Source organism: Oryctolagus cuniculus, chromosome 17 (genome assembly GCF_051225735.1).
Source record: "Oryctolagus cuniculus isolate XC-2025 breed Fujian yellow rabbit chromosome 17, ASM5122573v1, whole genome shotgun sequence".
Taxonomy (NCBI): Eukaryota; Metazoa; Chordata; class Mammalia; order Lagomorpha; family Leporidae; genus Oryctolagus; species Oryctolagus cuniculus.
In genome coordinates this window covers 23,069,076-23,096,346 of record NC_142883.1, presented here as the reverse complement: position 1 = coordinate 23,096,346, position 27,271 = coordinate 23,069,076, and the positions used below count along the sequence as shown (strand labels likewise).

At 59.1% G+C, this 27,271-nt stretch overlaps 2 protein-coding genes across 13 annotated transcripts; one reads left to right on the top strand and one right to left on the bottom strand.

The window, feature by feature from the left end:
• Window positions 1-1,108: 1,108 nt before the first annotated feature.
• Window positions 1,109-19,901, bottom strand: CACNB1 (calcium voltage-gated channel auxiliary subunit beta 1). 10 transcript variants are annotated; one of them, XM_008271096.5, is made up of 14 exons: window positions 19,405-19,901; window positions 17,024-17,110; window positions 14,068-14,187; window positions 12,880-13,002; window positions 12,376-12,512; window positions 12,105-12,181; window positions 11,573-11,727; window positions 10,488-10,568; window positions 10,004-10,062; window positions 9,785-9,894; window positions 9,491-9,642; window positions 4,992-5,087; window positions 4,395-4,580; window positions 1,109-2,889 (listed from the first exon to the last, which is right to left on the bottom strand). In XM_008271096.5, exons 1-14 carry the CDS (start codon window positions 19,486-19,488, stop codon window positions 2,425-2,427), a joined length of 1,932 nt encoding a protein of 643 aa, XP_008269318.1. In that variant the 5' UTR covers window positions 19,489-19,901; the 3' UTR covers window positions 1,109-2,424.
• Window positions 19,902-21,957: 2,056 nt separating this feature from the next.
• Window positions 21,958-26,164, top strand: RPL19 (ribosomal protein L19). 3 transcript variants are annotated; one of them, XM_051824908.3, is made up of 6 exons: window positions 21,958-21,995; window positions 22,904-23,010; window positions 24,349-24,471; window positions 24,868-24,988; window positions 25,600-25,710; window positions 25,954-26,164. In XM_051824908.3, the coding sequence occupies exons 1-6, from the start codon at window positions 21,991-21,993 to the stop codon at window positions 26,075-26,077; spliced, it is 591 nt and encodes a 196-aa protein (XP_051680868.1). In that variant the 5' UTR covers window positions 21,958-21,990; the 3' UTR covers window positions 26,078-26,164. The 3 variants fall into 3 exon arrangements, with proteins under 3 accessions (XP_051680868.1, XP_051680869.1, XP_069916864.1); XM_051824909.2 differs by having other exon boundaries at window positions 21,958-22,079; XM_070060763.1 differs by lacking the exon at window positions 21,958-21,995 and adding an exon at window positions 22,641-22,659.
• The last annotated feature ends 1,107 nt before the right edge of the window (window positions 26,165-27,271 follow it).

Sequence of the window (27,271 nt, the reverse complement as noted above, 5' to 3'; positions counted from 1 at the left end):
CCGGCTGTTCCACTTACAGTCCAGCTCCCTGCTAACATGCCTGGGAAAGGAGATGGCAGCTCAAGTGCTTAGGTACCTGCACCCATGTAGGAGACCTGGAGGAAGCTCCTGGGCTATGGTCATCTGGGGAGTGAACCAGCACATGGAAGACCTCTCTCTCTGCCTCTCCCTCTCTAACTCTGCCTTTCAAATAAATAATCTTTAAAGCACACACGTGCGTGCACACACGCAGAGGAACGCATGACTGATTCCAACCAAAGGCAGGGGGAGAGCTCTGTGCGGGAGGCACCCATCAGGTTCTTGTCAACTTTGCCACCACTCCCGGGGGAGCCTAGGTCAGCTACTCAATCAGGACAGGCCCGCCCTGTTCCTGGTCTTGATACCTCGCTCTGTAGCTCCTCATGTGGAGGGTCTTGGTGTCTATTGTCTTCCGCACAGCCCCTGGCCCAGAGCATCCCTGCGATGGACTCCGGAGCTCTGGTCCCCCAGGGCCACCACCCCATGTGCAAGAACCAGGAGGCTGCAGCCTTGGCTGTGGTGCTGTGTGAGGCAGGATAACTGTCGCCAGACCACGTCCTGCCGGCTGGGGATGGAGACGGGCTCAGCCACCTGCTGACTTGCCTGCTTGTTCTCTCAGCCTGGCTCTGGCAGACTCTCACCCCTCCAACCAAAGGCAGGGGAAGAGCGCTGTGCTGGGAGGCACACACCTGCGCCCCCCCCCCCCAGCTGGTCAGCGGGGACGTGAGAAGCATCTGTGGAGGCGGCACTCAGTCCCTCCTTCTCCTGAGTTGGTACCCAGCAAGGCCACAGGAGCAGAAAAACAAGCATGTGCCTTTAAGTATTGTCCCAGTGAGCTTGGGCTTGTACCCTACATGAGGACAGTAGCTTCCATGTCTGTGGCCCTGCTTGTGGGAAATAGGTAGGGTCCGGGGTCACACAGGGAGCTGAAGCTTGCCCCGCAGCACCAAAGGCCTGGAGGAGCTGCAGAAACAAAGAACCAGCTCTCCTCTGAGTCAGCGACTCCCGGCTGCACCTGCAACCTACCTTGCCCCACCCCCCAACATGGCTGCAGCCTCCGCGTTTCTAGGCTGACAACAAAGATGCAGGCTTGGGAGGTGGCCGCAGAGGACAGGACGGCGATTTTATGTGTGGCAAAATACTCCTGGAGTACAGACAGACAGACAGACGGGGGCACAGGACACCAGACTGGGAGGGGGAAAGGTTGGGCAGTGGTGTCTTGTCTTCTAACCGGTGAGTGAAAGCTCACCCCACCCCCGGGGCGGGGAGTGGGACAACATTGGCACAGGAGGTGGCGAGACAGGCATGAGTGCCTATCCCTGAGGTGGGCAGCCGGGCAGGGCCCAGTCCTCGTTGGCACATTCGGCTCTCTCTGGCCCAGCCGGGCTGCTGGGCTGCTGGGCAGGTGCGTGCGGCACAAGAACCCCAGTGGGGCGGGTACAGAGGCCTGGGCAGGGATTGGGGGGGGTGGACATAAGCAGACAACAGGGTCAGAGCAGCAGCAGCCAAGCCCCTCAGAGGAGGCCGAAGGTCCTGAGGTGGTGGTCACCTCCTGGGCACCAGCCCTGGGACCCCAAGATGTGGGTGAACGAGCAGATTTTTTTTTTTGGTTTAAAATGAGAGGGACCAGAATGTTCTATGGGCACCATACCCAGGTGGCACAGGGAGAGGGGTGGGGAGCTCAGATGCAGAGGGGCCCCCTCTTCTGATGGCAGCAGGCGGGAGATGTTGAAGGCAAAGCTCATTCCAGGGGTGGGCGAAGGCTGGGGCAGGGAGGTGGGGGTGGGGGGCACTGCCAAGGTCGCGCAGGGCAGAGGGTGCCTTATCTGACGGCCACTCACCTTCCCTCCAACCCTCCCAGGAGACAAGCTCCTCCTCCGCGGCTTTCACCTACCAGGCAGCGCTGCCAGGAAGCTGGGGCAAGGGCATGTGGTGGGCGTGATGAGGGACCAGGCTGCGGGGCTTGAGGAGCAGGGCCTCCATGGGAGAGAATCTGCGGCCTCTCTCTCCAGGAAACTCGGCCACCTCTTCCCCGGTACCCCAGGTGGGGAAAAGCAGGGCCACCCTCTGAGGCCCCTCCCTCAGAGCCCGGCATAAAGTCAGCAAGCGCACCTTTCCTCTGGGCGAAGGGAAGCGCCCGAAAAGATAGGGGGAGGGACCACGTGAGAATGGTGGGCATCCCCGCCTTCTGCGCACCGGGGACGTGGGCACACCGTCAGCGGGTGCCTACGGGCCTGCCGGGGGCTGGAGTGACACCTCCCCCCTAAAGAAACCCTCACCACCGAGCAAGGGCATCGGCCAGGAGAGCCACGGCGCCCCCTGCAGGCAGGACACAGCCCCGGGGGCGCCCCTGCGGGCCCCTCCCTGGGCTGCGAGCCCTTCTGCCCACTGCGGGACTCCTGGTTCTCAGCGGATGTAGACGCCTCGCCCCCAGCCCTCCAGCTCGTTCTTGTTGCGCCCCAGAACCGGACCCCCACCCTCTGCGCAGTAGCGGGCCTTATTCCGGGCCCGGTTCCGGTTGTCGGTCAGCTCCTCCTCATAGTCTTCCTCCTCCTCCTCCCAGGAGCCCTGCCGCGCTGGCGGGGTGCCGCCCCCTGCGGGGTCTCCAGGCCCCGGCCCCTCCGAGGGGTCAGTCTCCATGTCCACACACGAGTCGCCCAGCTCCGTGTAGGCAGAGTTTCGGCTGCCGGGGGTGTCGGCATCGAACGTGTCTTGGCGGGACAGTGCCCGCAGGGTGCCTGCCCGGCCCGGCGGGTGGCTGCTGGGGTAAAGGCCCGGGGGCTGGCCCAGCTCCCCCGGGTACTCGTGCACGCCGGCGTGCTCCCCGGCGGCCCGTTCCAGCGGCTGGTCCCCGGGAGCAAGGTAGGGTCCCTGGTTAGCAGACAGACGTCACACACCATGCAGGTCAGGCAGAGGCGAGAAAAACACAACAAAGCAAGGCAGGTTAGTGATGGCACCAGCACCGAGAACCCCAGTCTGGCTGGGGGTGGAGGGCGCTGGCTCTAGGGGGGGGCACCGGGGCAAATAGCAACCCTGCAGGGACCCCCGTGCATTCGCTCCTCTGAGAGGACAGGGGGCGCCCAACCTCCTGAGCCCTGAAGACGCACGCGCTCTGACGGCAGCCAAGGCGAGCGCCCATGGACACCGCCACCACGTCGTCTTCTGTGGTGTCATTAATGCCGCCACAGGGCAGATCATTGTTACCAGCTCATTAGTCCGTTAGTGGTTGCCTGGGTTAGTCACTGTCTCCAGTTTTCCAAATACATTAAGGGCATTTCAATTCAGACTGACCCTGGCTTCTGTGGCCTGCATCAGAACCCAACCATGGGCTTCTCCCCTCCTCCCCGCCCTGGTCTGATGACAGCCCCCAGGGTTGATGCAACTCCTCCACTGCCCCCATCAAGGCCTCCGAACAGCAAACCAACCAGGCAGGCCCAGGGTCTCCCACGCCCACAGGAGACCACCAGCTGGCTCAAAGCCCTCAACACCACATGCTGGTGAAAGGCAGGGGTGGCCACTGCCACCACAGAGGCCACCACATGGGGTTCAGTGGGAGGCCTGCATTCTAGTGTCCCTGCCACCTGCGGCTGTGTGGCCCTGAGCAAATGACTCCCGTGTCTGTGGCCCCGTTGCAGTGTGACGGATCAGACGGGGAGACCTGGGTGAGGCCAAGCCCCAGCTCCCTCTGAGCGGGGTCCGGGTGCCCTCTATGCATACAACACTTCCACCTGAGATCCAGGGAGCAGACAGGCACATTGGAAGAGCCACAGTGTGGAGCGATTTCCTGGGCTTCTCCTGAAACCATGCACGTAGTGGTGTGGCCTCAGAGCTGGGCTGTGGCTCCCACAGGAGGGCCTTTCCTGGATTCTGCTTCATGAGGGTGGGGGTGCGACCTGAACCCCCAGGCTATTCTACAAGGGGGGTCTCTCCTAAGGGCCGCTGGGGTTAGGGGAGCACCTCTCGGAGGTGAACGGCCCCTGCTCTGTGGAGTCCAGCGAATGAGTCCATTGGTCTTGCTCACGAGTTCCTCCCGGCCCGGTCTTCTCTGGGCCCCCAGCAGGCCTCAGGGGCCACAGGCAGCAGATGGAGTCCCAGGGAAGCCGGCCCGGGGAGGCAGCACCAGCCAGCCCCAGTCCCACCAAAGACCACAGACACCGGAAGCTGCCGCTCACCACGTTTTTTACAAAATAAAGCTCTTCCCTTCCTTGCCCATGTTCCCTGCACTCCAGTTCCACGCCCTGGGCGGAGGGAAGACGGGTGGTCCCCCGCTACATGGCGTGCTCCTGCTGTTGGGGCACCGCACCGCCGCCCCGCTGGGAGGTCTCCAGCCCGCCCCAGAAGCTGAGGTTTCTCCTGAGCGAGGTGAGCACCTGTACCTGGAGGTTGGAGACAGGGGCAGGGCTGGCGGCCAGGGCTGCGGTGGCCATGGTGCGGTTCAGCAGCGGATTGGGCGGTGTGCTGCTGGGCGGGTGTGTGGCCTTCCAGTAGGCTTCCAAGTACTCGGCCAGGTGCTCGCAGGCATCCTCCAATTGGTTCTCGTCCAGGATGATGTCAAACATTTCCTGTGGAGGCGGGGTTAGGGGCGGGGCTGGGATGAGCAGGGGCGTAACCAAGGGGTTGAGGGTGTGGCCTGGGTGCAGTGGGTGGAGTCAAGGGGTTGAAGGACAAGGTTAAAAAGAAGCCTCTGGCAGCCCAGAAAGGGAAGGCTCTAGAGTTCTATAGAGGTCTTGGCGCTTGGTCCAACTCCCTCCTGTAGTAAGACCACCACAGGCCTGACTCCCCACAAAGAAGGGATGCTTCTGGGGCTCAAACCCCCCACGATTGCCTGGCCAGAGCTCTTCCCTGAAGACCACTCTGCACTCAGGGTCCTGGCCCAGGCGTTGCTGGTGACTCTGTCCCCTGTGCAGGCCACGGGAAACCAAAGGAACCCAACTGTGCTCCCTCGTCCTCTTCCCCCGGGGCCCAGCACTCACGGGCGGACACTGCGCCAGCTTCTCCGAGGCTGCTATCTGGACGTTGAGGTGTTTGGACTGAGACTTCCCCCGGGACTTGATGAGCCTCTGAAGTACCTGTTTTGGAGGGGAGAAGAGGAGGAGCAGTGGAGGGATGCAGAGTGTGTGCTGAGTCAGCATCAGGGCCCCGCGACGTCTGAGCACGCTCAGCTCTGGCCACCTCTGCAGGAATGACCCTTCCAGGGCTGGGCACTTGGCCAGCTGCTGAGGCTCCAGTTCAGACACTTGGGGAATCCCAAATTGGTGTGCCTGGGTCCGAGCTCCAGCTCTGCTCCTGATTCCAGTTTCCTGCTAATGCACACCTGGGCGGTAACAAATGATGGCTCGAGCAGTTGGGTCCCTGACATTGGTGTGGGAGAATTGGCTTGAGTTCCAGGCTTCAGCCTGACTCTGCCCTGACCATTGTGGGTATTTGGGGGAAGAACCAGCAAATGGGAGCCCTCTTTCTCAGTCTCTCAAATAAGTAAATAAATATTTTCAACAATTCTGTGTTCTGGGGCTGGTATTGTGGCACAGCAGGTTCAGCTGCTGCCTGCAATGCCAGCATCCCGCGTGAGCTCATTTGTGTCCCGGCTGCTCTACTTCCAATCCAGCTCCCTGCTAATGCACCTGGGAAAACAGCAGATGATGCGCCAAGTATTTGAGCCTCTGCCACCCACATGGGAGACCTGAATGAAGCACCTGGCTCCTGGCTTTGGCCTGGGCCCTCCCTGGCTGTTGCAGCCATTTGGAGAGTGAACCAAGGATGCAAGATCTCTTCCTCTCTGTCTCACCCTCTCTCTATAAATCTGCCTTTCAAGTAAATAAAGAGATATTAAAATTAAATAGTAAATCCAAAAAATTTGACTGTATATTTTTAAAAATTAATTTTCATTTTTATTTGAGAGATATAGACCCACTGACAGAGATATTCCATTCACTGGTTTACTCCTGAAATGCCTGCAACACCTGGTCTGGACCACCCTGAAGCCAGGAGCTCCATCTAGGTGACCCACACAGGTGGCAGGGACCCAAGTACTTGGGTCTCATCGGCTGCCTCCTGAATTGCACATTAGCAGGAAGCCGGATCAGAAGTGGAGCCAGGACTTGAATCTAAGCTCTCTGCTGCAAGATGTGGGTATCCCACACAGCATCCTCGGTGTTGTGCCAAACACCCACTCCAGTCTGTATGTTTTTCATGGCTGAGTTAAATAATATGTGAGTTCTATCTCAATAAAGATGTTTTCAAATATCAGTGAGTCTGAGGTTGATATTTAGTCTAGTGGTTAAGATGCTGGTCAGGATGCCCATGTCCCATACCAGAGCACCTGGGTTCAGTACCCGGCTCTGGCTTCCTAGCAGTGCAGACTCCGGGAAGCAGCAGTGATGGTCAGCTATTTGGGTTCCTGCAACCCATGTTGGAGACTTGGATTCAGTTCCTGACTCCCAGCATCCCTGGTTCACTCTCCTGGTTCCTGTGTCTGTGTCTGTCTCTGCCTTTTTTTTTTTTTTTTTATATTTATTTACTTGAAAGGCAGAGTTACAGAGTTACAGAGGCAAAGACAGATAGGTCTTCCATCCGCTGGTTCACTCCCCAAATGGCCACAATGGCTGGAGCTGCGCCAATCCAAAGCCAGGAGCCAGGAGCTTCTTCTGGGTCTCCCACGCAGGTGCAGGGGCCCAAGGACTTGGGCCATCTTCTACTGCTTTCCCAGGCCACAGCAGAAAGCTGGATCGGAAGTGGAGCAGCTGGGACTCAAACCGGTGCCCATATGGGATGCTGGCACTGCAGGTGGTGGCTTTACCTGCTGCGCCACAACACCAGCCCTATGCCTTTCAAAAACAAAGATAAACATAAAACAAAATTTTATATTGGTGAATCAGAGGCCAGCACTGTGGCATAGCCTGTGGTGCCAGCATCCCATATGGGCACTGATTCGAGTCCCACCTGCTCTATTTCTGATCCAGTCCCCTGCTAATGGCCTGGGAAAGGCAATGGAAGATGGCCTAAGTACTTGGGCCCTTGCATCCACATGGGAGACCCAGATGAAGCTCCTGTTCCTGGCTTTGGCCTGGCTCAGCCATGGCTGCTGTGGCCACTTGGGGAGTGAACAAGCAGATGGAAACTTGCTCTCTCTGTATAGCTCTTTCAAATAAATAAATAAATCTTTTTTTTATTTTTATTTTTTTAAGTAGTGACTCTGAGAGACAGGCATTTAAAGAACAGGAGTTCTTTGTACTATTCTTTTTTTTTTTTTTTTTTTGACAGGCAGAGTGGACAGTGAGAGAGAGACAGAGAGAAAGGTCTTCCTTTTGCCGTTGGTTCACCCTCCAATGGCTACCGCGGCTGGTGCGCTGCAGCGGGCGCACCGCGCTGATCCGATGGCAGGAGCCAGGTGCTTATCCTGGTCTCCCATGGGGTGCAGGGCCCAAGGACTTGGGCCATCCTCCACTGCACTCCCTGGCCACAGCAGAGAGCTGGCCTGGAAGAGGGGTAACTGGGACAGAATCCGGCACCCCGACCGGGACTAGAACCCGGTGTGCCGGCGCCGCAAGGCGGAGGATTAGCCTATTGAGCCGCGGCACCGGCTTGTACTATTCTTCTAACACTTTTGTAAATTTATTTGAAAATAAAATCTTCTTTTTTAAATCAGATATGATGCTAAGTAGGTATGAGGCATTTTGCATAGTTAACCCATTTAGTTAACCCTCGCTATAACCAGCTGGGCATGCCTATGTGGCAAACAAGGAAACCAGGGCATTTGCCAGAGAACACAGAACTGGCAAGTTGCAGCCCCGGGATGCGAAGCCAGAGTCCCCACCCTTCACCTCCGTGTGGAAATGGAAGCATTTGCTACTTCCCAGCCCAGTGTTTCTGCATCCATGATCTCACTGGCTCCTTTCCACGGCCCAGCAGCACTTTGATCTCATCACCCTCTTATCTCCTGAGAAGCTCAGGACTTAGGGGCAAGGCCTTGCGCAACAGCAGGTGAAGCACTGCCTGGGACGCTGGGACGCTGCATCCCAGTCAGAGCGCTGCCTAGAGGCCCAGCTACTCCGCTTCAGACCCAGCTTCCTGCTGTGTGCCTGCAAAGACAGCAGATGAGCACCCAGGCACTTGGGTGCCTGCCACCCATGTGAGAGACCTGGATGGAGTTTCTGGCTCCTGGCTTTGGCCTGGCCCAGCCCTGGCTGTTGTGGGCAGTTGGGGACCAGTGAATAGACGATTTCTCTGTCTCTCCCATTCTCTGTCACTCTGTCTATCAAATAAATACATCTTTAGGAAAGAAGAAAGGAAAGGAGGGAGAGAGGGACTTAGACCTCAGAAAAGTGAAGTGGGGGCCAGCACTGTAGCTTAGCAGGTAAAGCTGCCGTCTGCAGTGCCGGCATCCCAAATGAGCACCGGTTCGAGTCTCGGCTGCTCCACTTCCGATCCAGCTCTCTGCTATGGCCTAGGAAAGCAGTAGAGGATGGCCCAGGTCCTTGGGCCCCTGTACCCGTGTGGGAGACCCAGAGGAAGCTCCTGGCTCCTGGCTTCGGATGACGCAGCTCCAGCCATGGTGGCCATTTGGGGAGTGAACCAGTGGATGGAAGACCTCCCCTCCCCCCTGCTCTCTCTCTCAGCCTTTCCTCTCTCTGTGTAACTCTTTCAAATAAATAAATAAATCTTAAAAAAAAAAAAAAGAAAAGAAAAGTGAAGTAACAGGCACACAGCGTTCAGCTCACAAGATGTTACTATGAGATAAGTCACCACTGTTGGCAGCCGTCATTCGTCAGACAGTGTACTGGGTTTTTATATCTGTTACCTCCAGTCCTCTCCACATTAACACAAGAGGGATTATAATCCCATTTTACAGGTGAAGAAATTGAGGCTCAGAGCCTAATAGTTCCCCCAAGCTCAATAAAAACAGCAAATCAACAATAAATAAACAAATCAACCAGAGCATGATTCAAACCCCGTGCTGTCTTCTGATTTCAAAACCTCTGCCTCAACCCCTCCTCCAAGTTTCTCAGGGCCCCACCAACATTCAGACGGGAGTGGAGCCCTACCAGGAGCAGCTTGCCAGCCTCCTGCCGACTTCCTCTCCGGCAGGGTCCGCAGAGGGACCCCTCCCCTCACAGTGCAAAGGGCAGCCAGCAGAAGACAAGGAAGACCTCCCAACTGCCAAGAAGCTGGGTGACGCAGGGGCAAAAGGAAGCGAATTTTCTCAGGTTTCCGGCCCAAGGATGGGAAGTCAACCGGAGTGGGGACAGAGTCCCGGCCTGCATGACCTTAGTCACACTGACAAAGCTGAAGCAGGCTTTTGCTAGGTGCCATGCGCTGGTGTCGGGCTCTCTTCACAGAGGAGAAAATGAAGGCACGGGGGATTCAGGGACCCCCTCAGTGAGCAGCAGAGCTGTGACGCACACCCCGGCAGCCACCTCCAGCACACGCCTTCTAAACCATGCGAGCCCCACCAGGGTCCAGCCCCCGCACCCACCTTGGGGGAGGTGATCTTGATGTAAACAATGATGGGCGCCAGTGAGGTCTTGGAGAGCTGGGCAGGGTGGTTGATGGTGTCCGCGTCCAGAGCGACCAGCTGGAGGGTCCGGGCCAGCTCGAAGATTCGTTCAATCTCACTCTGCACCTCAGCTGGGCGGGGCGGTGGGGGGGACACGGGGAGGGGAGAATGTAAGGGCGCCTCCTCCCAGGAGGCAGGGAGCGGCGGGGGCGCTGCGGGAGCTGGTCCCGCCCACCCTGGCCACGCCTCCCGCGGCAGGCGGTGCGGGCTCACCCAGGCTGGAGCGTGTGTTGGAGCGCTCGATGATGATGTGCTTGCTGGGGTTGTTGAGGACTGAGCGCTTAGCCAGGGAGATGTCGGCTGTCACCCGCGTGATGGAGATCCTGGCGGCGGCGCGAGGGGCAGTCGGGCTCAGGGCGGCCAGCACGCCCCGCACACTCCCCAGGCTCCCTCAGTCCCAGGCTCCCCGGGCGCCAGCCCCCAGGGTCTCACCTGCCATCAAACCGATGCTTCAGGAAGTCAAACAAAGCTTTCTGCATCATGTCTGTCACCTGGGGGGGCGGGGCGTCAGGGGGAAGTCAGGCACTCAGAGCCACTCAGGAGCCAGCGCGGCGGAGGGGTGTCTGCACCCCACATTCCACTTCCCTCTGAAACCCCGCAGAGAAAGGGGCCTCTCCAGGGGCGGGGTGGGTTCCCTCCTGGGTCTGAGGGGCCACCAAGACACACTCTGGCTCCCGAGGCCTTCCAGGTGGCCTGTCTGGGAGGGCTCTTCTGGGTATCGCTTGGGGACTTGGGCTTCTCTGAGGGGGTCCTCCACGAGATAGGCCCCTTGAGGGTCTCCCTATAAGGTCTGCAGTCCCCCTGGGGGATGCTTGAGGTGGGGGGGGGGGTCTCTCTGAGGTCTGAAGACCTTTCCAGGGAGGCTCTCTGGAGGTCTGGGCTCCAGCGGGCCCACCCCCGCTCCAGGGGCTCCTACCTCATAGCCCTTGAGCGACGGTCCCACCAGGATGATGGGCCTCATGGAAGGCACCACGTCATAGGGGGGCACGTGCTCTGTCTGGGGAAAGCAGGGTGGGGAGACCCCAGGGTGGAGACGGTGTTAGCCCCTCTCCCCCCAACTCCAGGCTCCCCCATGCATCCTTTCCTCCTTCTGGCCCCAAAGCCCAGATGTAGGGGTCAGGCGGGAGGGGGGGCCAGGGAGAACCAGGAAGAGTAGGGAAATGGCAGATGTGGGAACGGGTGTTAGAAGGTTCCCCCCCCCGGCTCATCCTGGGGGCAAGGAGGGGACACAGAGAGCTGTGATACTCACCGACTTCTGCTTCTGTTTGGCTGGGTCCAGAGATTGCCAAGAGAGGGGAGGGGGAGGGGACCCAGGCAGGGGCAGAGGGCAAGAAGGAGCCGGGACAAGAGAGCGGGCAGACGAGGAGAGATAACAGGGCATGCGTGTTAGTGACAGACGGAGCCAGAGAGAGGGGACGGGACCCCATGCCACGCGGGAGCCAGAGATGGCGCTGGACCAGGGCTGGGAGCAGGACTGCCAGTCCGGCGGCCTTGGGAACATTCAGACACACCCTAACCCCTCTGGGTCTTGGACAAGACCTGGTGAGGGCGGCAGCCCCTAAATTGGTACCCACCTCCTGCCCCAAGGGTATGCCAACCTGCTTATTTAAGGGCTGCCTTAGTTGTCTTGCCCTGCAGCCAACAGACACCCTCCCCTATGTGCCCACTCATGGGGTCAGAACAGGACGAATAAAGAACGCCAGGGTAGGGCACACACAGGGAGGCTCCACTGGGAGTGAGGGCAAGGGCAGGTGTCACTACCACCAGACCCTGCTTTCCAGGGTGGGGCAGTTCGCCAAGGGCAGGAGCCATCCCTTCCTGGGGAGTAGCCCAGGGAGGGCTGTGTGTGCACGTGGACGTGCCCGTCTACCCCTCCCTCTGCCTCGGCGGGAGGCCCTGGACGAGGCTGTGCCACATCGGAACCCCTTCCACCCACCTCTGCCCCCCAGAGCTGGGCCCTGACCCCCTCCCGTCTTGCAAGAACTCAGCAGCGAGAATTACCTTCTTAAAGAAGGGGATGCGTGTGCCGTGGGGTGGCGGGGTGGTGACACTGCTAACGCTAGTCTTGGCAGAGCCGCTCTGCTCACCGAGCTCTGCCTCGTCCTCCTCTAAGTCTAAGGGCTCTAGTTCAAAGGCTAAGTTAGTCATCTCGTTACCTGGACCGGCGAGTCAGGAGAGAGGGGGGAGGGAGGCGAGGTGGGGAGGAGGGAGGTGGACGTGGAGACACAGAACGCAGGGATGGGGATGGGGAGAAGAAAGAAGAAGAGGTGAATGGAGTGGGGCTGGGGGAAATGGATGGGGGGTGGGGTGCAGGGAGGGCAGGCAGAGATGGAGCTACCAAAGACAGGGGGGAGCAGAGACACACAGGCCCAGCTTGTGGGGAGCCCACTCTTCACGGAGGGGGTGCCACTACACGTGTCTGGGGAACTAGGGTAGGGCTGACTCCTACTGCAGGGAGAGGGGGGTCAGGCGGTGGGAAGACCAACCCATCCAGGAACCCCTCCTCACCCCCTGGGGTCGCAGCAGCTCTTACCACTGGCAGGGGGTGTGGGGCGGCGCGTGCCAGTCACTACGTCACCCAGACTGGAGCTGGAGTTGTCGCCTGATTTGCTGTGTGGGCAGAGGCAAACGGAGCCCGTGAGCGAAGGGGTGGGCATGGGGGTTGGGGGGAGCTCGGCCTCCCACATACTGCTGGGGGGAGGGGCGCTCTGTGCCCTCAGGGGCGGGGGCAGCCCATCCCTTCGGGCCTAGCCCTGGCAGGCTGGGCCCTGCTGGGGCCAGGCGCGCCCACGCCCACCAGGCACCTGGAGCTGAGGCGGCTCTGACGCAGCTTCTGTTCCTGCAGCAGGCGCAGGCTGTCCAGTTTGACGGGGCTGGGGATGAAGCCAACCTCGCAGCCCTCCTTCACCAGCCGCCCAATCCACCAGTCATTGTTGTATTTCTGCAGGCAGCACAGTGGGCGGGCAGGAGAGAGCAAACAGAAACTGGAGGTGCAGGCAGCAGCCCCCCTCCCAGGGAAGCCACCCCAGACGTGCCCACCCCAGTTTCCAAGTGTGGCCGCCCATTCTCAGGATGATTCCGGGACCAGCATCCTCTCTGGCCATGGACTGCCTCTCCCTTAGCGCAGCCCCTAGGTGTTACCACCTCATTTACCAAGGAAAACTTAGAGGCTCAGAGAGGTGAGAGATTTATTTATCAAAAGTCACACAGCAGACTCTGCCCTGCTCTGCTTGGCTGAGAGGCCCTTCCCCCTGGAGCTCTAGCTGCCCCCTACCCATCCGCCCTCCTGATGCCAGTGACCTCCCCACCTCCTTGATGTGCAGGAAGTCCTTGGGCTCAAAGGTGATGGCCACTCCCTCCACAGGCACCTCATCCCCTGGAGATGGATTGTAGCCGACATTTGTCCGCACGGCAAATGCTACTGGCTTGGTCTGGAGGAGGCATGCGGGGAAGAATGGAACCAGGGGTTAAACCACGCGGGAATGGGATCACGCAGCGGTCTGCCTCGGCAAAGTGCACGCTGAGTGGGCTGTGCGTTTTTCCGTACAAAGGTGAATTTTTACAGCACAAAAGGAAGCAAAACTGGCATTCTGTCCTCTCGGTGTGGGGGAGGGCCCTGGGGGATGACACCGTGGGTGGCTTGGGAGCCTAGAGGGCCACCCAGAAGGAATGAGGGTGATGACAATCAGGGCAGTGGCTCCTGTTCAGCGTGCCAGGGACCCCCTGACACGTTTCGCACGCACCACCTCACCGCTTCATCACAAAGGCTCCATGACTGCTCCCTTCATCTTAATGAATAAGGAGGCTGAAGAGAAGAGTGAAGTGATTGCCTAAAATCACATAGTATCAAGAACCGAGGTGTGGTGGGCGGGCATTGGGCACAACGAGGAAGACACGGCTCGGGATGGCCGCATCCTGTACCAGAGCGCCGGGGCTCAAGTCTCAGCTCCACTCCCCTCTCCAGCTTCCTACGGGTGCACATCCTGGGTGGCAGCAGGGATGGTGCACGTGGTTGGGTCCTTGCCACCCACGTGGGAGACCCGGATTGAGTTCTAGGCACCCGGTTTTGGCCTGATCCAGCCCCAGCTATTATTGATATTTGGGAAGTGAACCAGCTGATGGGAGATCTCTCTCTCTCTCTCTCTCCTTCTGCCCCCCTTCCACCTATTTCTTTCTCTCTGGTTTTGAAATAAATAAATATTACAAAGAAGTCAGGGCCTGGATTCCAGCCCAGTAAGTTTGACTCCAAGAAGAAGTGGCAATGTTGAGCACTTTTCAAGTTCCTGTGATGTGTGGGGACTGTATTAGGCACTTCTTACCCTGGGCAAGCAGGGAGGGATGTCAGCCCACATCTGACAGGTGAGCAGGGGCATACTGAGGTCCAGGGACACACAGCTAGGAAGTGGCTGAGCCAAGACTTGACTCTGGTCCAGGCCCCCGCTCGGGCCTGAGATTGGGAGAGAGAACGCCAGCACGTCCCTCCCCCCAGTTCTCACCTTGGCTTTCTCAAGCTGGGCTAATGCCTGGCGCTCTGCTTCCTTCCTTAAGGCTTCCCGGTCCTCCTCCAGGGAGACATCAGAGTCCGACGGACGGCTGGTGTAGGACTCGGCAGAGCCCTGAAAGCAGACACAGCCAGCTCAGGGCCAGCACTGCCTCCCCCAGTCCTGGGCCTGGGAAGACATGGAGGTGTCACCCATCACGGATGACTCAAGCCCCAGCTGGCCCAAGATGACACCACAGGGCTGGGAGAAAATGGTGTTAGGTGGAAGGGTCCAGGGGCTGAGCTTGACAGGGCCCCGGGGAGGAGTACGGCCCTTGGAAGGGTGAAAGCAGTAAGCAGGGGGTTAAGGCAGGTCCCAGGACAGCTGCTTGGGGCCCAGGGAGGGGTGGGAACCTGATAGGGGCACCGCGTAAGGGAGGAGTGCCAGGGGACGAGTCTCCACTCCCCGCGCCTCCTTCCCTCCCCTGCCCAGCACGGGCTGAGATACACTCAGCAGAAGCCCAGTGGTGCTGCTCCCACCCGCTGAGCTCCAAGCTCTCTGCACCACTGGCCACCAAAAACGCTGCCATCTCCTGCTTGACAGGGGAAAGAGATCAATCCCTACCTCCCTCGCTTCTCTAGTTGGTACCCAGGACACCCCACTCAGAGCCCCAGACCCCAGCTCTTGGAAGATACAAAAGAACCCAAGAGTCTCAGTGGGGTGCAGGCAGAAGAGGCAAGCTAAGAGCAGAATACAAGGCAGCCTTTTCTCAACACCGTGGCTGCCAGGTGCCAGGGTTGAAGCAGGGTCAAGAGCCTGCTGTGCCAGGAAGTTGGCCTTGACCACACTGGCCAGACTGGAGCACAGGGAACTCCGGTACGGATGCACAAGTGCATGTGAGACACACACGGCCTGTGCAGACCTACTAGAACAGAGCACGGACGCCCGATTCACATGCATGCTTGGTGTATGACGGCAAGTGTGTGAGAGTATGGCTGTGCGTGACTAAGCATGTGCAGCTATGTGTGAGTGCGGGCCACAGGGCACCCCAGGGGTCTGCGTCCCTGAGGGAGAGAGGCATGCTAAGGAAGGAGCCGCGAGGTGTGGATTCATGGGTGACTGTGCAGGCAGGGGTGGTGCTGGGCACAGGTGGGAGGGAATGTGGGGGAAGGACAGGCCCTCAGGGCCATGGGGATCCTTTCCTGAGGGTCACCTGGCCAGGAATGCCCATTAGGAAAGGAAGAAGACCGAGCCCCACCTCCCCCAGAGGCTCCTGGCCATTAGCTGGTGCAGTCGCCCATCCTTCTCGCTGCCAAATAGTGAAAGTGGGAGACATGCAGGGGAAGGAGTGGGGGTCACTATGAGAAGCTGGTAAAGGGACGCATTGGGGGGAGTGGGAACCAGCGCTCTGATCCTTCTCCACCCCTCTGAGCAGGCAAACAGACACCGCTGAGCCAGAGAAGCAAGACACAGACAGACAGGCAGACCCCAACACAGAGCGGGCACACACGCGCACGCATGTACACACGCACACACCAGAAACAGCAGGAGACGGGAAACCACGAGGCGCACAGGAGACAGCTGCAGGGGAGGCCCCTCCGCCAGCTCTCCTGAGGGGCTGGCGTACCACCCTCACCCCATCCCCAGCTCACCACCGCCAGGGTCCGGCTGGGAGCCTCCATCCCAGCGCCCTCAGTGCCTGGCCCTGCTGGCCTAGGGGGTGGCCCAAACTGCCCGTCCCCCCAGGGGGCTCAGGTTACAAGCAGAGTTGCTACATGTGCAAACTGCTGGGGTATATTTAGCTCAGAGATGTGGCAAGGACTGCCCCCCCACTCCCCACCACCTACTGGGGGTCAGAATCGGGAGCTGAGAGGAGAACCGGAGACTGGGGGTCCGACCTCCTGGGTTGGCAAACACGGAAGGAACCAAGGCCATTTTCTGCCAAGAGGGGCAACAAAACACAGCGATAGTCTTCCTGGCCCTGGCCCATTCCTGCTGGGACGGGATGAGGGAGTGATGGAAGGGAGGATTTCCTGGCTGCTTGTATACTTAGGAGACGCAGCACGAGGTCCCCTTCCTGAATCTCAGAAGTCAGGCCTGGGCTCAGGGTGCCACGTGTTGCAGAGACAGAAGAACCAACAAGAAGGACCTCATCCCCATCTGCAGTAGACGCGCCTGCACCCTCCTCTTCCTCCTGGACCAAGGGGCTCACCTCGCTTCCGGAGTCTCCTGGCCTCATCTATGGACCTTGCCCATCTCCTCCCCAACACATCCGTGCCCTTATCTGATCCCAAGCCCCTCTTGCCTTTTCGGGTACCAGGCTTTATTGTGATGCTCAGTAGCCATAGCAACCACATGTCTGCCTCACTGCCTCTCCCTGAGCCCAAGAGAGCCTGGGGTTCAGATTCAAAACAGAGATGAGAGCGGCAGCACGCTAGCTCAGCCATCCCCCAGCAGTCAGGGGGTGCCGGGCTGCAGTGCTCTCTATCTCAAACCCTTCCTGTCCCCTCACTACACCTTCTCTCTATGCATTAGACAGTCACATCTGGGCACAAGGTCCCTCCAGGAACGCAAACGTCCCCGCTCCTCATCCCCTAGGATATGCCTCCACCCTACCCCATCACAGATCCTGGGGGAGGACATGGAAGCAGCCAGCCGGCAGGGGGAGTGGGTGACAGCCCGAGGCAAGCTAGGAGGAGGCAGGCCAGGCTGTCCCTGAATGAGATGACGCAGGCAGCAGAGGCTGGTGCCTGGTGCTGGGGGAGGGGCTGGGCGGGGGCGGGAGCTGAGGCAGTGGGTGCAGCTGACAGTACATCCAGGAGCGGTCATGGGGTGTCAGGATGATGGGGTGGTTCCAAGCAGGTGACAAACGACAGGGGAAAGGATGCCTGGAGGAAGCAGTAGACCCAGCTCCCCGTGGCCGCCCCCCACCAACAGCGGCCTCCCGGCTCTCCCCGGGCCTCCCCGGTACCTGGCGCACAAAGCTGTTGGATGTTGTATCTGAGGAGGTGCTCCCGTCGGACCGTTTGAAGCGCCCTTTTCTCTTGCTGTATTTGCCCTGCGGAAGCCAGGGGGGAACACGCGTGGAATCAGAAAGGACCTCTCCCAAGCCTCATCCCATCCGACCCAGAGCTACAGCCAGACCTGGGCAACATCACTCCCAGAGGGGAGCACCCCCCTGCATCTTCTTCCTGAGGTGGTACAGCCCAAGGAGAGGGAGGGTCCTCAGCTTCGCGTAGGGCCCAGACTGTGGCCAGGCCAGAGAGCCCCAGCAGGCACACACACAAACCCCCAAACCAAGCCAGAGAGGCTGGAAGGCGGAGGCACTGGGAAGCCAAAGGCTCATTAGGCAGTGAAGCTAATTACGATGCTGAGTAGGCTGTAGAGGCCTCTGGGGAAGGGAGAGGCTGCCTGCAGTGCCGGGGTGCAGAGAGAGCGGGGAAAGCCCCCCTCTGCCTCCCGGGGAGCTGTGTGCCTGCCCCGACCCGGGAGAGAGGACTCACCAGCCCAGCTCTGCTTCCCCCGAGCCCACTCTTCCCTTCGCTTTCACACAGTGGGGAGGGGATGGCGGCTCTGAGCTCTTGGAGACCCAGGGCTACATTTCTGGGAAGCAGGGAGGGGGCGTGGAACTGTATTTGGAAAGTAAACATCCAACCACCCCCCCAGCCCAGGGCCCTGCAGTCTTCTCAGCCCCCTCCTGACAGTCACAGTGGCCACACCCCTCCCCAAGGGACAAGCTGGAGCAAGCCCCCACCCTCCACCTTTCAGCTGCCACTGCCCACGCCCCATTCCCATGGTACCCACCAGGCCACGTCAATTTAAACTTGGCTCCACCCCGAGCCTGGCCTCAGACACAGGCCACAGGTCTCTGGGGTAGGTAAGCTCGAGTGGAGTGGACACTGTCTGACCACTCCTATGGCCACACGCTCAGACTCAGGGCTTGGGGGACTCCCAGGCCTCCCTAAGGGAGCTGCTTTTTCACCCTGCCCAATTCACATCCCCACACTTGGCTCCAGCGCAGTCTAGAACAGGGAGGATGACTGAGGGTCCAGGCCTCCAAACCCTGGCCCCAACCAAAGAGCCTCACGAGCCGGACCCGACTGAGGGCCCTTGCTCCTGGGGAGAAGGAGGGAGAACTGGAGAGAAGAGCACCCAGGGGCCATTCCGGGCTCCAACTCCTTGCCCCTTCCCCCAAAGCAGACTGATACCCAAACTCTAGCTCTGAGGCTCCCAGCAAACCTAAGAGAACCCCCCAACCACGAATCCCGGACACCACCACCACCCCCAGGCCTGGCAAAGGGAGTGGCGCTCAGAGAGACAGGGGACAGCTGAGAGGAAGGCCCCAGTCAGCTGCCTCCCAGGCTCCAAGGGGCCTGGGGTGGCTGGAGGAGGTATTTTTAGGTCTGACCTGACCCCCTACACACCCATCAACCACATTATGGTGCTTGCAGCTGCTCCCCGCTGGCCCCAGCACCAGAAGAGTTAATGCTATCCTTGGAGAAGGACACATCCCAGAGAAATGCCCTGGCATGACCACCGCAGACGCCGCCGCCCGGCACCTTATGGGAACCCACCGCCATGCCCAAGAGGAACGCTCCTTCCTGGGGGTAGCCCAGGGGCCCAGTCGCGGTCCCTGAGCAGCAGCCCCCTCCCCCAGGTGAAACAGCTCTTCCCCTCCAGCACTGCCAGTTGGCACCCACCCAACTTTCCAAACTTTGGAGGCGGCTTGCTGCGGGGGGTGGGGGCGGAGGGAAGGCAACGTGGGTGTGGGGGGAGGGGAGCTAGCCCAAGACAGGGATGGAAGCGAGGTGGCTGGGAGAGGGGCCTGGCCAGGGGCTGGCACCTTCCCCACCCTCGAGGGCCAGTGTCTGCGGCTTCGAAGGCCTGTTGGCACCGCCCTCTGACCACCGCCTCGGCCATCTCCCCGTGCCACCCCCGCCCCACCCACCCCCGCCCGGCGCCCTAAAACGTGCTCGTCGTCGCCCCCTTGCCTGGCTGGCTCTCTAGCTCCCCTCAATATCTCCTCCTCAAGGCTCGGGTCTCCCCAACAGCACCCCGGCTCTCAGCCCACTGGAGCCGGTATCCGAGCAGCAGCGACCCTGACGCGGGTGGGGAGACCAGGAGGCGACGGTGACAAGCGGCCCACCGCCCCCTCCCCGCGCCGCAGCACCGCAGCCCAACTCCGGGCCAAGCGCCCATCAATCATTAACCTGGAGGACGAGGGGCGCTCAGGCTTCTCTCTGCCCTCCGCGCCCGGCACGGAACCCGTCCCTCGCCGGCGCCCCTCGAGCCAACCCCAGCGAGGTCCGCGCGGGCGGCCCCCTTCCCTCGGGCCCGGCAGCCACGCCTCACCTGCGGGCTGGGGTCGAAGACCTCCATGGGGATCTCCTGGGAGGGTGGGTAAGGACCCCGGGACATGCTGGTCTTCTGGACCATGGAGGGGAGCCTCTCCTCCGGCCGCCAGCCCGGCCCCGCCGGGCGCCCTCAGCGCATGGGAGAAGCCCGTCGGAGCCGAGGGCGGCGCAGCGCAGCCAGCACCGGGTCCAGCCACCCAGCCCGGCCTCCGGCTGCCCCCTTCCTGCCTGGCCTCTCTCCTCGCGCTGTCTCCACTGCCGCCGCCGCCTCCTCCGCCCCGAAGGCTCAGCATCTCCCCCGCCCCCTCCGCTCCCACCCGCCCCTCCCGAGCTCCCTCCCTCCCTCCGCCCGCCCCGGCCCCGCCCCTCGCAGCCCCTCCGCCGGCTGCGCTCAGACAATGGGAGGGCGGCGCGTCCCTCGGTCTCTGGACGCTGCCGGCCGCTGGCCTCTGACCGGCCCGGGGTGAGGGAGGACAGCTGCGAGGGGGGGGGGGGAGGGAAGGCCGGCTATGGGGCTCGGGGGGGGGGGGCGGCTTTTAACAGTGAATTCTCGGCACCGCCCCCCTTTCGGATCCAACACACTCCTTCCTGCCTGGGCCACCAGAACGTACCGGTCCCGGTGATGCTGGGACCGGCTTTGACTCCTTTCTCCCCAGTGTGCGGCGCAGGCCAGGTCCCTCCCTTTCCAACATGGCTCTGCGATGGGATGGGGTGGGCGTCCTAGGGGGGGATTCCAACGGAGACAGCAACAGGAAATCCCAAAGAACCAGAAGTCCTTCTGCCCCAATTAGTTACCAGGATCCCCCAGGCTCCTCCAAAAGGCCAGCCTAGGGCGGGCTGAGGTCCCTGATCCTTGGAAGAGAGACAGGAGGAGGAAATAGGCGCTGAGACCCTAAAATCAGATCACATGACCTTTGACCTAGAACTGTTCCTTTATTCTTACATGCAAAGCCTGGCCCACCAGAGGAGACATGCGCTGAGCTAGTGGGCGGACGCACAGTGGGTTTTGGAAAGAGCCCTTGGGACAAATCACCACACTTCCCCGAGCCTCAGTTCTCCTCTCATATAAAATGGGGTTGCAGGCACTATGGTGTCTTTGTCACCTGGGATCACTGGGAGGATGAGGGAGAATTAAACAACAGATGGCTGGGCTTGGAGATGCTGTAGGGGACGATACCACTCCTCTGCATTCCACTCCTTCCCTTGCTGCACATAAATGGGACGCAGACTTAACCCTGGTTAAGTAACCCTAAAATGCCAGACCCAGCTGGCTGTGTTCTGCTGGAGGAGACGGTGGGAGACCAAGAGGACCCCTCCCCAGCCTGGATGTCTGGATGCTGCTAACAAGTGAATGGCCAGCCACACCTCTGATCGCATCACCTCGGGGAAAGGGGAGTAGGGAATGAGGATGAATTCCAATCACACTGCTCCCTGAACAGCTCCAACCCTGAGCAGGGTCCCCACCGGCCCCTGGGGACAGAGCGCCTGGCAGGACAGGGAAGGCATGGGCTTTGCCACCAGGAAGACCTGCATGGGCAATCTGTTACCTCAGCAGCAGAGCCAGGATGACAGCCATCGTGGGGGTGTTAGGCAGGGACACAAACGTTGCTTGCTCTTCTCTCTGACCTCTCTGCTGCTCTCTGCTGCTTAGCAGCCAGGGCAGTTCAGGTGAGAGGGGAGGAGTGGCTCAAAGTAAAGCAAGAGTCGGAGCCAGAACTCGAGATTTTGGGTTTCTGGAATCCCAGAAGGCTCCCCTTGCTTTTCTACATCGGGTTGCCCAAGGCAGGAGGAAAGAACTAAGGGTGGTCCCGCCGTTCGTATTTCGCATTCACTCTCACCAATGCAGAATTCCCAGCGAGCACTGACTGCTTGCCAGGCTGCGTGTCCACTGCAGCAGTCGAGCCCAGCAAGACTGGCTCCCGCCCTCTTAAAGCCTGCCATTGCACGTGTTAGTGCATCTGATTTTCACAACTGAATGACGCAAACATTAGGAACAGCTCCACTTCACAGAGGAGGATACGGAGGGACCAAGAAATCAAGGGCCTGCAGTGGAGCAAAAACATTCAACTAAGGTCTTCTGGCGACATATTTTGTGCCCTAGAGGTTCCAGCTTGCTTCAAGAGTGAATAAGAGGCTTTCATTATTATCTCTCGCCTCGTTCACTAATTTCGTTCCCCGCTAATAAAACATCCTTGCACGGAATGCCGGGCGCGTGCAAACAGGTCGCTTCAGCAAAACCCACCCCCCTCAGCCTGCGCTACCCAACGTGACTTCCGGCCACCCAATCCCACGTGACCGAGTTAGCGTTACTGCGCATGTCTCGTAGGAAGTAGGACTATACCACTTTGCTCTACGGGAGGGGCATATTTTCTATGTTTCTTAGTTTAAAACCCATTCCAGGCATTAGGCTTCCACTATCTCAGGTCTTTAAGAAGGAGTTATGTGATTTGGGGGTGTCATAACTTGAAACTACCTGGTGGGAATACGGATGAAAGCGGGGCAAGGTTTGGGCTCTCCCCTTCGCAGATAATGGGAGAAGCCAGGGCAGAGCGAGTCCTTTCCTTTCGCCGCCTCGGCCGCAGCCATGAGGTAAGGGCTCGCGCGTCTCGGATCTGGGCTGAACCGGGCTAGCGGGGGACGTGGGGCCCGGTACCGGCCCCCCGAGTCCAGGAGGTAGGATAGAGCCACCCTGGTGCGGCCGGCCCTGGAGCTTGCGGGAGAACGGAGCCCACGAGGCCCCGGCCTCTGGGGCATGGCGCGGGGAGCGAGGAGGATGGCGTCGCGGGGAACCGAGACCAGGAAGGGCTGCCCCAGCGGGTACCGCGCCCCACGCTTCTGGGGCGATCCAGGCAGGCAGGGCAAAGGTAGTAGCGGCGAGCGGGCCCTGGGTTCCGTGGGCCCTGGGAGCGCCGGGAGCCACGCCGCTGTGCTCCCGTGTGACGTGGGACAGGCTGGGTAGGCCCTGGGCCTCGCGACCGCCGAGGGGAGGGCGAGCCGAGCCGCAGCGCCTTAACGGCTCTACACGTTCTATCGCTCGTAAAAAAAAAAAAAAAAAAAAAAAAAACCACTCACACAAACCTCTGACGATGGGTGGGCGTGAGTTAGCAACATGCTAAAATGAAGAAAGCAAAGGAGCGTTGTCTGCATCCCCCGGACCGGTGGGCTCGGGGTACTTAGCAGTTTTTTTTTTTTTTTTTTTAATAGTATTGTCTTAATCTCATTTTCCAAAAGGGCACATTGAGGCACAGAGAGGGTAAGGCTTAGCTTGGACTTGGACTTCAGGGTGGTGGCCTAGAGCTGTAACAATCATCTTGGTGTAGGAAGATGGGGCAGGTGGCGGAGAGCGGGGGCTGGGTGAGCAGGTTTGCCCATCAGGGGTCTCACCCAGCTATATTAGGGTTCAGGGTAAAGGGCTAGAGCCGGCAGGTCGGCCTGGGGAGGCTCCTCCCCGCCCAGCGGTGGCTCCCAGGGCCTGATGTGTTTTGTGTGTGTCCCAGCATGCTCAGGCTTCAGAAGAGGCTCGCCTCCAGCGTCCTCCGCTGTGGCAAGAAGAAGGTCTGGTTGGACCCCAATGAGACCAACGAAATCGCCAATGCCAACTCCCGTGAGTACTTGGGACCGCTGTCCTTTCCCTCCCTTTGTCTCAGGTGAACATAACAATGTGTTAGTTCTTTGCAAACCTAGGAACGGGTATGATGCAAGGGACCTCAAAAGTAGAAGAGCCGAAGAAATGGAAATGAGATGCCAGTTTAGCTTTTCCTGCTATTTGTCCAAAGGACAGGACTCAGGCTCTTTTTTTTTTTTTTAAAGATTATTTGAGAGGCCAGCATTATGGTAAGTAATTACCATGATGGTAAGCAGTTAAAGTTGCTGCCTGTGATGCCGGCATCCCATTTCATTTCCTGGCTGCTCCACTTCCAATCCACCTGTCTGTTACTGGCCTGGGAAAAGCAGTGGAAGATGGCCCAAGGATTTGGGCCCCTGCCACCCACTTGGGAGGCCTGGATGAAGCTCCTGGCCTGGCCACTGAAGTCATTTGGGGTAAAGTGGGGGGAGAGAATATCTGTTTGAAAGGTAGAGTTAGAGGTGGGGAAAGACAGAGATCTTCATCCACTGGTTAGCTCCCCAAATGGCTGTAACAGCCAGGGCGGGAGGGCTGGGCCAGGCTAAGGCCAGGAACCCAGAACTCCTTCCAGGTCTCCACCCTGAGGGACAGGGGCTCGAGCTTGGACTTCTTTTGCATTCCCAGGTACGTCATCGGGGAGCAGGATGGGTAGTGGAGCAGCCAGGACTTGAACCAGCTCTCATGGGATGCTAGCATTGCAGGCAGAGGCTTAACCTGTCATGCCACAACACTGGCCCCCTCTGAGGCCTGTTGACCAAAGATTGTTCCAGGCAGTTAATAGATAGACACCAGTTCAGCAAGTAACACCTTATGTACCTGAATTATTTCCACATTATATTGGAGATGTTCTTTTAAACATTCAAGAGGTAGAAAAATTTTTTTAAGGCATGAAGTAAGTAGCAGTTGCATTATCTACATTTTTAAATATTTTGACTTAAATTTATTTGAAAGGCTGAGAGATCTTCCATTTACTGGTTCACTCCCCAAATCCCACAACAGCTGCGACTGAACCAGACCAAATTCAGGAAGTCAATCCGGGTTCCTCACATGGGTGGGAAACACATACTTGAGCAGCCACCTCCCGCCTCCCAAGGCGCCCATTAACTGCAAGGTAGATGGGAAATGCGGCTGAGACTGGAGCCAGGCACTGGTGTGGACTGTGCACATCCCAAGTGGCATCTTGGCTGCTGTGCCCAATACCTGGCCTCCCCCACCCCCCGCTTTATGTAGTTGATCTGTTGGCCCAGGGATATGAGCAGTGCCTGGGCGGTCCTATTAGGACTGCAGCCAGCTGACCAAGTACATTATGTTTTCCAGGTCAGCAGATCCGGAAGCTGATCAAAGATGGGCTGATCATCCGCAAACCTGTGACGGTCCATTCCCGGGCTCGGTGCCGGAAAAACACCTTGGCCCGCCGGAAGGGCAGGCACATGGGCATAGGTGAGTGTGGGCTCCTCTCTTCTCTGAAGTAATGTGACTGAGGTGAGGCGTATTCCGGATCTTTTTCTTTATATCTGATGTGCTTTGTGTCTGGGTGCGAGTCAGGAATTTGGCACTAGGATTGGACTTGAAGGAATTCTTGGTCGTATTTCTTGAGCCACTACCACCTCCTAGCATCAGAATGATTTGAAAATGTGGAAGTCACACCGAAACGCGGGCCTGTCCAGCGGCCCACACCGCCACGGCGTGCGTCCTTCCATAGCCACACTCCATGAAGTGGATGGGCAGTGCTTGCCGTGGAGAGTGGAAGGAATGCCACTCGCTGGAATTGTGCCGTAAAGGGCGGCTCTGGTGACTGACTGGAGACGTGGCTGATGCTTGCTCTGTTCCGTGCAGGTAAGCGAAAGGGTACAGCCAACGCCCGGATGCCGGAGAAGGTGACCTGGATGAGGAGGATGCGGATTTTGCGCCGGCTGCTCAGGAGATACCGTGAATCTAAGAAGATTGACCGCCACATGTACATACTCCCTTTTCCTTGGCCCAGGACCCATTTGCTGCTTGGATGGCTTGTTTGCAGAGCCAGCTCTGGCCTTGCGAAGGGAGGCTTTCTAAGAAAGCTTTTCCATTCGACTCTGTTTTCTCCCCCGTGTGGTTAGGCTAGCCTCAGAATTCCGTTTATCTGCCAGGCTCATTCTCGGCACAGCCTCAGAAGTCCTAGCTTAGAAAGTCCCTACACGGTGCCACGACTCACTAGACTAATCCTCCACCTAGCAGCGCTGGCACACCAGGTTCTAGTCCCGGTTGCCCCTCTTCCAGGCCAGCTCTCTGCTGTGGCCAGGGAGTGCAGTGGAGGATGGCCCAGGTGCTTGGGCCCTGCACCCCATGGGAGACCAGGATTAAGTACCTGGCTCCTGCCTTCGGATCAGCGCGGTGCGCCGGCCGCAGCGCACCAGCCGTGGCGGCCATTGGAGGGTGAACCAACAGCAAAAGGAAGATCTTTCTCTCTGTCTCTCACTATCCACTCTGTAAAAAAAAAAAAAAAAAGTCCCTACAGCCCAGGGGCCAGCTTAAAGGACAGCTCCCGGGGCTGCCCCGCTGCTGACCAGGACTCTCCCTTGCTGCCTGCAGGTACCACAGCCTGTACCTGAAGGTGAAGGGGAACGTGTTCAAGAACAAGCGCATCCTCATGGAGCACATCCACAAGCTGAAGGCCGACAAGGCCCGCAAGAAGCTGCTGGCGTAAGTGGCTTCGGGAGCCGCCCTGCTCTCACGGGGGCTCGCCCTCCATCAGGAGAGTTCCTGGGTTTCCTAATGGGGCACACGCTCTGCCAGAAGCAGAGCTGTTAGGGTAGAGGCGCATGCTGCTGTCCTATCCCCCCCCCCCCCCCCGCCAGCTGCCCGTCTCTCAGGGTTGGGACTGTGGGTGAGTTCAGCGGCTCCTCATTCCCAGCTCTGACTGATCCCCCCCCACCCCCACCCCAGTGACCAGGCCGAGGCCCGCAGGTCGAAGACCAAGGAGGCCCGCAAGCGCCGAGAGGAGCGCCTTCAGGCCAAGAAGGAGGAGATCATCAAGACTCTGTCCAAGGAGGAGGAGACCAAGAAATGAAGAGAAACGACGCCCCCTTCTGTCTGTACATAGCGGCCTTGGGGAAGCCGTGGGTCGATCATCAAAATAAAACACGTCTTTATCCGCTTTGGCTCTGCTTCTTGGAGTTTGAGGCTGCTCAGAGCGGCTTCAGGAATTGGCCACACTGAGCCCTGGGTTGCAGGTCCTTTCCTCGGGGCCCTGTACTTCTCTCATTCCACTAAGGCCATTTGCTCAGGTCAGGCTCACGGCCCAGGTGTGAGAGGGGTGTTTTGCCTTGTGGTAGTGGGCCATGTGGCCAGCTTAGAAGGAAGCCTGCTCAGCTCCTCCCCGAGCCCAGAGTACTGAGCTGTGCCCTGCCCTCTGTGGCAGGGCTTGAGCGGCATAGAGGAGGTGACCTCAAGTTGTTGACAGGGACCAACAGCAAGAACATGCCCTTAGGGGTATTTATCTGAAAGATGGGCTGTTCATCTACTGGTTCACTCCCCAAATGGCCTGATCAGCATGGAGCCAAGAACTTCATCCTGGCCTCCCACGTAAGTACATGGCCTTTCCCCATTGTATGAGCGGGAAGCTGGGCTGGAGCTGGCCCTTCAGGGGATGTGGGCTTGCAAGCCGAGGCCTGCTATGCTGCACCACAGCCTGGCTTTGGGTGCCGGTTCACTCCCCCAAAGGGCCAGGGTATTCCAAAGCCAGTAGCTGCTTTGGGTCTGCCACACAGGCAGACCTAACACTGCTTTCCCAGCTGTGATGCTGGCACCACAGTGACAACCCGTAAGGCCACAGCCCCCAAAAAATTTTTTTAAGATTTACTTGAGGCCTGTGCTGTGGCTCAATAGGTTAATCCTCTGCCTTGCGGCGCTGGAACACCAGATTCTGTCCCGGTTGCCCCTCTTCCAGTCCAGCTCTCTGCTGTGGCCCGGGAAGGCAGTGGAGGATGGCCCAGGTGCTTGGGCCCTGCACCCCATGGGAGACCAGGAGAAGCACTTGGCTCCTGGCTTCGGATCAGCGCAGTGCGCCAGCCGCAGTATGCTGGCCACGGCGGCCATTGGAGGGTGAACCAATGGCAAAAGGAAGACCTTTCTCTGTCTCTCACTGTCCACTCTGCCTGTCCAAAAAAAAAAAATTTATTTGAAAGAGGAAGAGTCAGATTTCCAATCCACTGGTTTATTCTTAAGATGGCCACAACATGAGGGGCTGGGCCAAGCCTGAACC